The following is a 13231-nucleotide window of genomic DNA, read 5'->3' as shown; positions in this document are numbered from 1 at the left end:
TTGTCCGTTTTATTTTTATAGTCAGTTAAAAACTACACCAAATGTCACGTGAGAAATGAACAGATCTGCAATAAACTGACCAGCTGCAAGAGCTGCTCCCTGCACCTGAACTGCCAGTGGGACCAGAGGCAGCAGGAGTGCCAGGCACTACCTGGTAAGGGCTGTGGGGTGACCACGCTGCTTTTCAGAGTTGATTTCAAAACTGTACAAACCTCGTCTGCTGTTGCCAAAGAATATTGCTTCAATGAGTAGACCTGGATTTGTTTTATTTGTTCTGACTCACCTTGCCTGTCTGTGCCTGTACAGGTGAACACAGATGTAATTACACCACTGTTTGGGATATCGATGCTACCTTTAATCTGGTTAGGAGGGATAATAACATTAGCCAAGGCACAATGGCATGTACCTCTGCAAAAGCCAGTGACAAGCTCCAGCCTGTGGGGACCACTGAGTGCAGAGCTGAATTGCCACACTGAGTGTTTTACTGTTACATATGTACTGACATTGTTACTTTTGCTGGCTGGTTTTACTTTATAAATTGTAATTCAATTATACTTCAATTTTCCTGTGCAGATAGGGCCCAAGATCTAGTTTCTCGATTGTCTAATGTTGGTACTACTATGAAAGCAGTGAATATTAAAATGCTAATGTGAAATCTTCTCAGAAGGTGACTGTTAAGATTCTGAAATAATATTTATTCTGTAATTTATATTCATAACTATGTATATGCAGTTAGATGTCAGAACCTTTTCCATTTGATCTTTGTCCAGATGAAATAAATGAACACTTTTTTTTTTACAGAGATTATTCATTAAATAATTTCAATCAGTTTACTCTGTGCAGTTTAAAACTGAATATGTGCATTTTTTGTAGATTGACTATAACAGTTGCTCCAAATTACTTACTTATCTTTTAATAGTTACCTGAGTGTGAATAAAGCTGTAAAATGTTGAAGAGGAAATGTTCTCAAGATGTTATCAGAATTTCCTATCATTCTAATTGCATTTGTATTTAGGCAAATATAAATGCAGAAATAGGATGATAAGGGTAGGGTAAAGTTGTGATCTCTTAATTCTACATAAAACTGAAGTAAAGGGATGGGTTAAGACACTATTAATTATGTACATAATCTAATCTTAATATTGTGCTCAATTCTGAGCAGGGAAGAAATATTGACAAAAGAATATTGTTATGCTGAAACTTAGCATATATCTTTTAAAATGTAAAAAATAATTATAAGTTTCTTTCCAGAAAAATACACTAATTTGTATGATGCTACTTGGTATTTCAGAACTTATGTGACATGAAAAGGAAAATTGAGTGTGGGATATATTTGATTTATGATCTCGGGAAATTAAAATTCAGACTCCCTTGGGTTTTTTAAAAGTTTTTTCAGATCAGCTTTAATCATATGCTTTTTGCACTAGCTCATCTGTGTGGAGAAAGATGGAGTCATATTGGAGATGCCTGCCTCCACATAAATTCTAGTCGTGAAAGCTATGACAATGCTAAGCTGTATTGCTACAACTTAAGTGGAAATCTTGCCTCATTAACAACCTCAAAAGAAGTGGAATTTGTTCTGGATGAAATACAGAAGTATACACTTCAGGTAACTTGAGTAACTGTAATTGATGCTTATGTGAAATAAATTTCCTTGGAGAAATCTGTTTTAGGCTTTTGTCCAAAGACAGGAAAGTTTATGCCTTCAAAAAATGTAACGTGGTGTTAAAGACTGGTATCGGTGATGTGTAGGTATTAAGCAAATCTCATGTTTAAAGCTAATGACACAGCAGTTCCCAACTATTTCTCCTTACCTGATTTAAATGTTAAAAGTTACTGTTTACCTGTGAGAGAATATTTGCTCAAGAGAATGGCTGGATCACTTTGGTGTCCTGGTTTCAGCTGTGATAGAGTTAATTTTCTTTTTGGTGGCTGGTACAGTGCTGTGTGTTGGATTTAGTACAAGAATAATGCTGTTCAGGAGAGGTGCTTGAGGACTGCGAAAAAGCAAATATCACCCTGGTCTTCAGAAAGGGCAAGAAAGAGGACCAGGGAACTACCAGTCAGTTAGCCTCACCTTAATCCCTGGAAAGGTGATGGCAGCGCTTCATTCTGGAGGCCATCAATATCCGCATGGATGACAAGTAGGTGATCAGGAGTAGCCAGCATGGATTCACTAAAGGTAAATCATGATTGACAAACCTGATTGCCTTGTATGATGAAACAGTTGCCTTGATGGCTGAGGGGAGAGCACTGGATATTGTCTACCTGGTCTCCAGCAAGGCTTTTGACAGTCTCTCACAACATCCCCATTGGCAAACTCAGGAAGTGTTTCACTGGGGTTTTACTCTTCTCTCATTTTCATGACTATTATTATAATAATATTTTGTTTTAATTATTAAACAGTTTTTATCTCAACCCATGAGACTTACTTTTTCCAGTTCTCCTCCACAACGGAGTTGGGGGAGGTCAGCAAGTGGCTGAGTGGTACTTAGTTGCCTGCTGTGGTTTTACCATGAATTCTCAGAAATCCCAGCCCTAAATACACTATGACAAGAGGAATCAAAATACTCTTCACTAACAGAGAAAACCTGACTTTTCACACCAGTGTCCATAAAACTGCTCAAAGGATTGGTTTTGGGTGGTGAATAGCTAGGCTGCAAGCCATCGAGGACAATGAGGCACTAAAGATGTGAACTTCTCTAGAAAAGCCTGGCTTTCTGCATAACTGGCATTTGGGATCAAAGGGTCACAGAGAAGCTGGGCTAGTATGTGAAACACAGAAATTCTCTGCATAGCGGCAGCGGAATTAGCAGGAGTTAATTAACTTTCTCTGATGGTGAGAGAGAGAGAGGGCTGAAAACTCTTCCATGCCTCTGGCAAATACAGCAAGCTACCATCAGAATATTCCTTAGAAAAGTGATCCATATTAATTTTGTTAACTGTGGGCCAAGAGAAGAGAAGATTAATTACCTGTTCCTAGGTGGTCAGGTTCAGTGTTTTAGCAGTTCAATATTCGAATTCTTATTGCTGTTTTTAAACATAATTGGTGCAAGTATATGAAATATAAGTATGCTCAAAAATGTCAAACCCAACAGTGTACTTTCAGATGGGATGTCTTAGCAGAGTAAGATTCCATTACAAGCAAATCAGTTCTTCTTAGCAAAGGGCATTTTTAGAAGTGTGTATTTTGTTTTGTAAAAGATGCAGCATTTCTTTATCTGTATGAAATCCTCAAACTTTAAAGTAGCTTAGGATTTTACAGTTACAGGAGAATAAAACATAATTGTGAATAATAATTAAAGCTTATATCAAACTAGTATGTGATTTACGAAGTTTTTATGCTGCAGATGAATTGAAGAAGCATATGAAGGAAATAACAATTAAGGATCTTCTTACTGAATCTGAAAGCAAAGGTTTAGGGACATATATTGTGAAACAAAATATTCTCTAATTATCCTTTTTAGCATTCCATTTTGAAAAGGAGATACAAACATTGCTTAAGTATTTGATGTTTTTACAGAGCAATTTTTTTTAAATGGAAAGATATTTATTTTTTATTATTTGTTAATAGAGGAGAGAGAGAGAAGTAATTCTATGTCAGAAGTTCTTCCCTGATATTGTACTTAGTGCAGCCTTGAAACACGTCTGTCCACTCTTTGATACAAGTTAACATTGAAAATGTAGTTGAAACCAAAGCAACAAAACCCTGTTAGCAACATGATTGCTATAATTATTTAGTTTGCTGCCTTTTTTATTCTTTTCTCTCTCTGAATTCCTATTAAAATACTGCACAGGAGGCCTTCAAATCTAATAATGTGTGACAGAGTATTGATATTGCCTGGCTGGCTTGAGGTGTAGATGAGAAATAGCTTTTTTTAGTGTTTGGAAGCAAGATTTTTCTTAAATTTCAGAGCTTAGAACTTCTACAAGGTGACATCCTGCTGAGTGTATCTTTATTTAAATGAAGTATATCATGAGCCAATGTAGTGATGTAAATTTGAGATACCTCAAATACAGTTTATGCAATTGTAGAGAAATGTATACACTTTAAAAGTATATCTTGGGTTAAACAAACATTTAGCTATCAGAATCTCTAATGAAATGCTACCATGACTTATTCTGGTGTTTTCAGTGGCAGTCAGGAAAAAACCTCAATTTCTTTCATTCATATCTGTCCATCCAGTTGCATTTGTTCAGTGTGTGACAGCCTAAATGTGTTATCAGGTGTGACAGAGGCTCTCTGGAACTTCTTGATCTTCTTTTGTCTGCCTTTTCCTCTCAAACTGCAATCATAATGATTTAAGGAGTGAGATTTCATTTTAGATGTCTTATTTCTGTAACAGGTGGTGATGTGGAAGTTCACAAATGTAGTCAGAGCAGCTGTAAGGTGAACATCATGTCTTAAATCTCTTTTATCTGTAGTGGAGTTTGACCTGTGTGGTTAATATCAAAGACTTAAAAACCTTTAGCCTGAAAAAAGAAAGGTTTCACAAGTTTTCAGGATTAATGAATTTGTCAGAGCAACATTTGGAAATAAGAATATGATTCTGATTTTATATCTATGTAATTTGGTATTCTTATATTGAGAAAATAAAAACAACTGTTATGTATTTAACAAACTGTTAAAATAGTAAATACTACAGTCTGGAAGGACTTCAGAGTTCTTTATTGTTCATAGAAACATTGTGTGACTTTGTTTCCTAATACACAAAGTCCTTGTTCTGGCACAAATTTAGGACAATGTCTTTATCATGTTTAGAATAATACATTGATGCTTTGGAAAGATTCAGCAGGAGGAGGCTCCATTGTCTCCACACCCTGTCCAGACCTCACTGTGTTTAAATAATTTCTCCTAATCCCTATACTAAATTGGAAATCCATAGGTTGCCTCCTTTTAAAGGGTAAGGAGAAAATTCTTTTGGTACTAAAGAAAGGGAAAAGACAAAGCTCTTTGTGGTATGAAGTCAAAACCCTGTTGATTTTGCAGACGTATTCTGAAACTACCACAGGTAGTTTTAAAGTCTAGTTTGTATTTTTCATTAAAAATAAATTAAATTCTTTAAGAGAATACCAAAGTAAGCATAGTGGATAGACTGCAGATTACCACACTGAAGCAAAATGACACTTGATATTTTTTCTTATATGCTTTTTTTGACCTAGTAAGCAAAACATTATGAAAGGGAAGATTTGAAGTTTTCTGCAAAGTAGATTAAACAGCAATATGAGGTTAATTAACTGTTCCTGCTAATATTCAAATGTTGTATATTCATTTAAAAGTGCAATTAGCTCTCCTGGGACTTTGCTTGCAACTGTGGGATTTAACTAAAAATAATAATTTTCTTATTAGCATGCAATAAATTCTGAGAAGATGTAGTTTTGGTGTAGTAAGCATAAACAAAGAAGAAAATGGTTTTACACAATGCCTTTCATTATGTAAACTGTTTGCAACTTTTCCTTTGACTCACTGCTCACAAGGCTAAGCATCTTTTTATAAATTACACTTGAGTTCAGGTTGCAGTTAATTAGTGAGCTTTGCCTAGCAATGTTATTCCTTGTTAGTTCAAAGTATTCTCAGAGGGCTGTATGTTTTTGTGGTTTTATCATATGTGTGGTTGTGGTGAAGCTGACATCTACTTTTTTTTTCTGAATTACTTTCTTTATTACAATTTCTAGCAGTCCCACTTTCCTATTGTGGATTTGGAAGTCTAATAAATTATTTCAGCACTTTGTCTCCATATTAGAGTCATTACATTGAGTGTCCCTTAGATCACCACTGTCTTCCTATGTTCAGGAAGTGAAGCTCAACTCACTTTGGATGTCTGAGAAGAGAACCAAAATTTAAAAAAAAAAAATTGTCCCCTATAAAGAAGAAAACCCAAGAAGAAACCAAAGTTCCACAGGAACACCACCTATAATCTTTGTAGATGGAAATTGGAAAGTTCTATTTTTTTCAGTTTGCCAGATTGTACATTTTTTTAACTAATGGCACTACAGAACTTTTTAAAAAGAGTAGGAGAATTAAGTGTTCTCATGATGTAATGTGTGACCACCTACTGCTAATTGCATCTACATTTCATCATATGTGTCTAATAGATACAGAAACCCTTAAAAATCAGGAAATTTGTTCCCACTGCTTAAAATGTGTCATTCACTGGGTAAATATTTACAAAATATGAAAAGTGCCAGTATCTGGCATAGTCAGAATTGGAGCACAGTTCAGGAATGGAAACCAAGCACTGTGAGTGTACATGGGATGCGTGGTTTCTCTTCATATAGTTGCTATTTGCAGGAAGCAAATAGGTTTTTTGTTCATAATGATGCACAAGAGAGGCAAATTGTCTGCAAGCCCTTCTCCAGTCTGTGAATTTTGTGGAAATATCAGTACCAAGAGGCCACTGTATTTTAACAAAGTTTGATTTTGTGTTTCATCCTAGAATAGCTATGTAACTAGAAATCAAGGAGTTTGAACAATTCTTGACAAGTTTGTTGTGTTAATAATGTGTTGTGAGGCACATAATAGAAAATGAGACAGAATTATGTCGTACACTTCCAGGACAATTTAAGATCCAAAATAAAAGGAATTTCAGTAAAGGTGGACATAAATTTTTGAAAGAGATATGAAATTTCTAAGTAATTTGCATAATTAAGAAGCAAAGGAAGTTTTTGAGCCTCAGTGGTAATTGGCTATTCAGTAAAGGTAGACTTGCTCACTTCACTCATCTGCAAATTATTCAGCCCTCATTAGATTAGTGCTGAAGCAGCACTAGTACCTGGAAAAATGTGTCATGACTACAAATGATTCCATTCACTATAGATCTCAAGGCAACTTAATCTGATTTAAATTCTCTGAGTAAACAGTAGATTTAACATGAAATATCAGCTCTCTAGTTAAGATTACACATTTTTCCTTTCTAACATAGTTCCATAATTACTATTTAAAAGAAAATTACGATTAGGTAATTTAGAATAAGAGAAGAGCATATTTTTTAAGTTATTAGTCATCTATATTTAACCAATTTCTGTGATGGCTAAAAGCTGACCTTATGTTCAGTTCAATAGGACTGTAGAAGAGAGTACAAGATGATGTTCTATTGGTATGCATTGTGTGATTGCAATTTTGCTCTTCTGTCAGATGAAAATAAAGCCTTGCCCAGCAATTTTTCTCAGAATTAAATAATTCTGAAATCTTTCTTAATGTAAAGGTTTATTTCTCACTTAAAAAAGGTTTTTCACCAACTGGTTATCAATGTTATAAAAGATTGTTCTATGAAAACAGATAAACTGTGACTAGCTGTATTTCAAACACAAATATATAGCTTCCAAGATGGGCTGTGGCTTCTGAAAAATTGCCTAGAAAAATATGGATGGGAGGACAAACATATTCTAGAGACGATTCTGAATTTTAAATAATGTAGTGGGATAAAGCTATGGAATATGTCTCAAGATATATTTGATTATATTCTCCATTGCAACATTAGTAAGGCGCATTACAACTTTTCCCAAGATGGATTTGATCACCTGCTGTGTATTGCATTGCTTTCTTTCACTGTAAAATTTTACTTTGATAACTTCTCCTTGTTTTTCCTTTCTCCTCATTTTATTTCTTTTTGGTTTTTTAATGATAACTTTTTTTTAGTAAGTTTGGTTGTGGTTGTTGTTGCTTTAACATGAATTGTACATTATGTATAAAGGGAGTTTTTATGAATGTGCCTAAATAGAAAGAAAGAAGTCTTTAATCTCCCTGAGGAGTGGCTTTCTTCCTACTTATGTGTTGAGTAAAGATTGCCTGAACTTCCAGTAAAGCTGGTATACTTGAGAAGATAAAAAAATGGGGACATTTGGGGCTGCTTTTCTATCTGCAAGTGTTTTTCTGAAGCATTGATTTATAGTGTACTTTTCACCCACCTGGTTTGATAGCAAATATTTTTCAAGAGGCCTGCAACCTAGAATCCTGCATCAGCAACTTCTGGGTACAGAGAACTGGCAATCTCATTTCCTTCCTGTCTGATCCTCTTCAGAAGCATCTTTGGCAAGATATTAAAGTAAAGGAAATCAGTTTCCTACATTCATTTTGCATTAAGTGAAACAACCACACAGTTCAAGTAAAGGATGTTCAACTCTCATTATTTCTTACTCCTGATGAAGAAACTGGATTGGCATTCTCATTCAACACCTTTGAAGTCCCTCAGTTTCTTCAAGTACTTTGAGACTCCCAGCTATTATGACTGAACTTTTCCTCAGTTTGAGAGATAATTTATAGTAGATTGATGCTTTTCTTTTTGGAAGAAATTAGTTTGATAGTCACAGAGCCCTGGTGGCTTCAGGTGTCATATGTGGAACTTCCTGAATTCTCTCTTCACAGTTGGATTTTTCCTGTTTGCTTTTGTGCAGTGGAGCAGGAGTCATTTTTGCTGCTAAACTTTGGTGATACCAACACACAATCTCTCCTGTTGCCAGCAATCTTCACCTGTGGCCCACCACATCATGGAATTGATGCCACATAATTGAATATGCAGATTTAGCACATCATTGGAGCATTTGGGCGGCCTTACTTGGATAATCTGTCTTTGGCATGCCCAGAGCAGCCTGCAAGGTCAGAGCTTTGGCATCTATTTGATAGCACACTCATCAGCATTCAGGTCTGTATTTTGATGTCCTGTACTAGTAAAGAGCCAAAGATGGTACATATGGAATTTGAGATGCCTGACATGATGACTATAAACTGTCCAGGATTTAGTTATTAAGAATGATTATGACTATGGTATGTGTTGCTTTGATAGCAATCTTTCATTTCAGGGATGCTGCTTTTATCTCCTGTGGCTGCTTTGGCTTTCATGATTCTCTCTAGGACTTCATCATCATTAAAGGGGTTCCAGAACAATCTCTTACTCAAACAGAAGAATTTATCTCCAATGTCACTGCTGCACTGTCAGTTTTCATTATTGGCCTAACATGCTTTTCACCATAGCTGGAATAGGATCTCTGGTTTTTTACATACTGATGCTGAGGCCAAATTATTTGGCAGTGCAATTGAAGCAGTCAGTAATATGTTGAATGTTCTCTTGGCTGGAATCCCTTGATCCCAAAGTAGGCATGTGTTTGTCAGCAATTTATCCTGCCTAAGACCCTGACATTTTTTTATATGTGCTTGGTGTGCACACTCCGCATTCTACAGAGAGATGTCTAGAGATATGCACAGATATCTAGGGTTTTCTGAGGTACTATGTACATAAACAGCAATCTAGGCAACAAATAAGACAACAGATGTATTGTCTACCATTTTCCAGATGCCCAAGTTGCACTTTGATTGTTTGCATCATGTTCTTTCTGGTATCCAGATTATGGGAGCTCTTACAAACACCTGGAAAGTTGGTCACCTGGGGTAGCAATCAAGTTATAAAGTAAATACAGAAGTGAGACACAAGAATGGGCAGTGGCATATTTGCTGGATGTTCTTGTTGCTGTTCAAGAGAAGAGTGCATCACTGCTTATGGAATGGAACTATACTTAGTATTTTCTGGTTTATTCAAGTTTTTTCTTGCTTCTCTTAATGTTGTTGTGGCAATTTTTCTTTGATCGTGATCTCAACTAATAGTACAGAAGAAGAAGAGAGCATAGGGAGTACATTTTAGGAAGGTCAGGAATATTGATAATACTGAAATTCTAAGAAGATATTTACACACTAGTATTTTTGAAGCAAAATTAATAATCCTTCACATTTCAATTTGGTCTAACAAGGCAGAGGGGAAAAAAAATCAGAGCGTTCCTCTGACTGGATGTAGAATTAAGAGTGCTGAAAGATTTTTATTTTTTTTTTTCAGACATGGGTTAAACCTGAGTGGCCAAAGAAAGATGTGAGATCAAAGATGAAAGATCACTCTGATAGAATGAAAGAGAATTGCAGTAACTCTTGATTCACTTGTGAAATAGCACATAGATCTTGAACCGTCAGGTCCCCTTTTGGTATATTATAGTGTTTTACTTGCCTTGGCCTGTAAATTAAATCAGTGGAGAACCTAATTCACAATCAGATCAATATATCTGCTCTGGAGCTGACAGTGTCTGTTCTCTGCCTGGTACAGGCAGCTGTGTTTTGGCATTCTGGTATTTACCTGCCATCACATACCTGTGACAGCCCCATTGTCTCTCTGTATTTCACTTCCCTGTGTTTAAAGTGGGGTTGATAAAAACTGCCAGCACAGAGATTACTGGGGGAAATGTGTTTGATTTTGGTGTCTTGAGATTTTTACAATGATGGGGGCAAGTAATTTATGTAAATTTGTCCTGGAACAAGCAAAGGCCCTTATTCCTTAAAATCTGTTTTTCCTCTTGGTTATTGTATAAAGATGAAATTATAAAAATTAGTAGAATTCGTGATGTAATTTTACTGATACATCTTAATTTTTTTTTAGAATTAATGCTTTTAATGTTTTCTACACTATTTTCTCCAGCTTGTAATTTAATAATAGAAGTGTATTCAATGTGTATTTAATGGCATTGGACTTGTAAATGTGCCACTTTCATCTCTGTCTCTGAATTGCCTAATCAGTATTAGCAATACAGACTTTAGAAGATGCAATATTATCCTAATCTTTTCCTGAACTTTGATTTTTCTGAATTTCTGTTAACTTATGTGTATTTTATTATCCGCATTGGCCTAGTAATCAGTATAGTAGCCACTGGAAAATAACCAAACAGTTTCATTATGACCATTTGACCTGTATCAAATAAAAGTAATCAGAATTTGAACAGAACACAGACTTTTAGTAGAACAAAAGCATATAGTGGGTGGAGTTTTTGTTGGGGTTGTTTTTGGGGGAGGACAGAGATGTTCAGCACCATAGAACAATTAAGATAAAAACTGTATGGATGTGATGATAAAATGAGATAAGAACATGATGAATTCTGTAAACGTGAAGTTGTTGCTGTTGAGCTGTTCTTTGAAATGTTTTAAAACAACAAAATGTAAGGCATTTAAATAACTATCTCATTTGTTTCATTCTCATTCACAGAAAATTTCACCTTGGGTAGGTTTACGCAAGATCAACATCTCCTACTGGGGCTGGGATGACATGTCTCCTTTCACAAATACAACCCTGCAGTGGCTTCCTGGAGAACCCAATGACTCCGGCTTCTGTGCCTATCTGGAGAGAGCAGAGGTGGCAGGTCTGAAAGCAAATCCCTGCACTGCAATGGCAGATGGCCTTGTGTGTGAAAAACCTGTTGGTAAGCAGCCTCTTACACCCTGTTACTGATACTCTCATCAATAGCAAGCAGTTTGAGGTTTCATTTGTCTAAGAGGGATTTTTGGACAATTTGGATTAAATAATTACTTTTTTTATTTTTTGAAAAATATGGAGCTGTAATCGAGAAAAAAATAAAGTTCCTAAAGCAGCAAATATTTGTTTGGTTTGCATGGCTTATTTTGTGTTACACCAGAAACCTTATAATTTGCCTCTAAATCATTAATAGTCAGTTATAACAGTAATTGTAACATGAAAGTGTCTGTGGAGGTGTTCAAAAATTCAGATTTCTCTTTTCTGCATCTCACTGAATATTAGTGAATATCTGAATAGTCTAAAAGACTGACCAAAGCAAAATTCTTGTTTTGATCTTTTAGGTTTGTTTGTGCCTATAGTTTACTGTCACAAATAGTCACTTGACTGTTCAAATTAGCATTTTCATTCTCCGATTGGCCTCTGTTTCTCTTCATAGCTGTGAGGTTGAGCATAAGAAGTTCTTTAAATTTTGCCTTCAGATTTATTTTGTGTGTTGCTGTAGTGGGTTGACCCTGGCTGGATGTCAGGTACCCACTAAAGCCGCTAAAAACCAAAACGTATCTGTTACTGGTGCCTTGTTTTAAGTTTGGGTGGTTTGTTTTTTTTTTTTTTTTTATTTTGAGCTGCTTCAGAGACTGTAGAAGAGTACTTCAGCTGTATGAGAATACTTATGTAGTTCAGCCGATTTTTGTTAAATTTTTTTTATTGCAAACTTCATCTTGGATTTGTGCATAGTAGGTCAAATCCAGGAACACCGTTGGTAAAGTGATTTGGTGTACTATGATAGTTGAAAAACAGCTTGAGAACTTGGTTGATATTAAATATGAATCAATAACATTAAAAAATGGCAATACATAGGAAAGCTTAATCCTGATGTTTCACAAAGTGCTTGTGTATGTAAAATACAGAACTATGTACACTTATATGTTCCTACCTATATGTTTCTATACTCTTGTTCTTATACACTTTACAGTTCTTTTGAAATCAAAGCAAAAATTGGGAGCTAGGATATACAAGTTTTTTTTGTGTCTGTTATGACTTCTTGAGTTAAAATACACCATTAACTTATTCTAAATGAGGTCTCTAGTAGAGAAAAACAAACAAATCTTCTTTGCATGAATAAGGTTCCTTTTGTTACTTTCCTGTTGGATTCCAGTGATTTTCAATGTACACTGTAAGGCAAAATTTTAGGGGATAGGTAAATCATAAGTAGATCATTTGTTGCTTGTACACTGTTAAATTAACAAGAACACTGGACTCAGAACTCAACTGGTTATAGAAGTCTGAGACATATTTTGTGTCATGTGTTGTATGTACAAGTAGCTAAGCTGGTATTTCCAGGCAAGGAATATTAAATATTTTGTTTTAATATAGAGATAAAATTGCTGTGAATTTTTTTAAATGGCCTTTTAGAGCTATGGTATGACTTATGCTGAGTATTACTTGATATTTTTTATAAAATATGATTATATACAGCAGCCTAAATTTGGATGAAATTATCTACAGCTAATTAAGGAGGCTGTCACTTCAATAGAGATTTTTCTAATGGAACACATGATTAAAGAAAAGGAGATTCAGCTTGTGTTCATAGTTTTAAATGTTTGTGGTCCTTTTCCAGTCAGTCCCAACCAGAATGCCAGACCCTGCAAAAAGCCGTGCTCCCTGCGAACAACATGTTCCAACTGCACGAGCAATGGCATGGAATGTATGTGGTGCAGCAGCACCAAGAGATGTGTTGACTCAAATGCCTACATCATCTCCTTCCCCTATGGACAGTGCCTGGAATGGCAAACTGCCACATGCTCCCGTGAGTATCTTAAGGAATGTTCATCTTATTAAATATACTTGTTATTTTTTTTCACTCCAAAGTACGAATAGGATTCATTACATTCACTAAAGATGAAAAGAATTTCAAATGAATGACCTTACATAGCCACTAATATGAGAAG

At 35.4% G+C, this 13231-nt stretch overlaps 1 protein-coding gene across 6 annotated transcripts in view; it reads left to right on the top strand.

Moving 5' to 3' along the window:
* ATRNL1 (attractin like 1) overlaps window positions 1-13231 on the top strand; it is a 531556-nt gene that overhangs the window by 160071 nt on the left and 358254 nt on the right. For all 6 annotated transcript variants that reach the window (XM_027692113.1, XM_027692108.1, XM_027692107.1 and 3 more), the window contains 4 exons: window positions 22-154; window positions 1428-1609; window positions 11016-11229; window positions 12901-13089. In XM_027692113.1, coding sequence (XP_027547914.1) covers window positions 22-154; window positions 1428-1609; window positions 11016-11229; window positions 12901-13089 — 718 coding nt within the window. The remainder of the gene's footprint in view (window positions 1-21; window positions 155-1427; window positions 1610-11015; window positions 11230-12900; window positions 13090-13231) is intronic.

This window comes from Neopelma chrysocephalum, unplaced genomic scaffold, assembly GCF_003984885.1.
Source record: "Neopelma chrysocephalum unplaced genomic scaffold, ASM398488v2 Primary Assembly neopelma1_85, whole genome shotgun sequence".
In the NCBI taxonomy this organism is placed as follows: Eukaryota; Metazoa; Chordata; class Aves; order Passeriformes; family Pipridae; genus Neopelma; species Neopelma chrysocephalum.
This window is presented reverse-complemented; position numbering and strand designations above follow the sequence as displayed.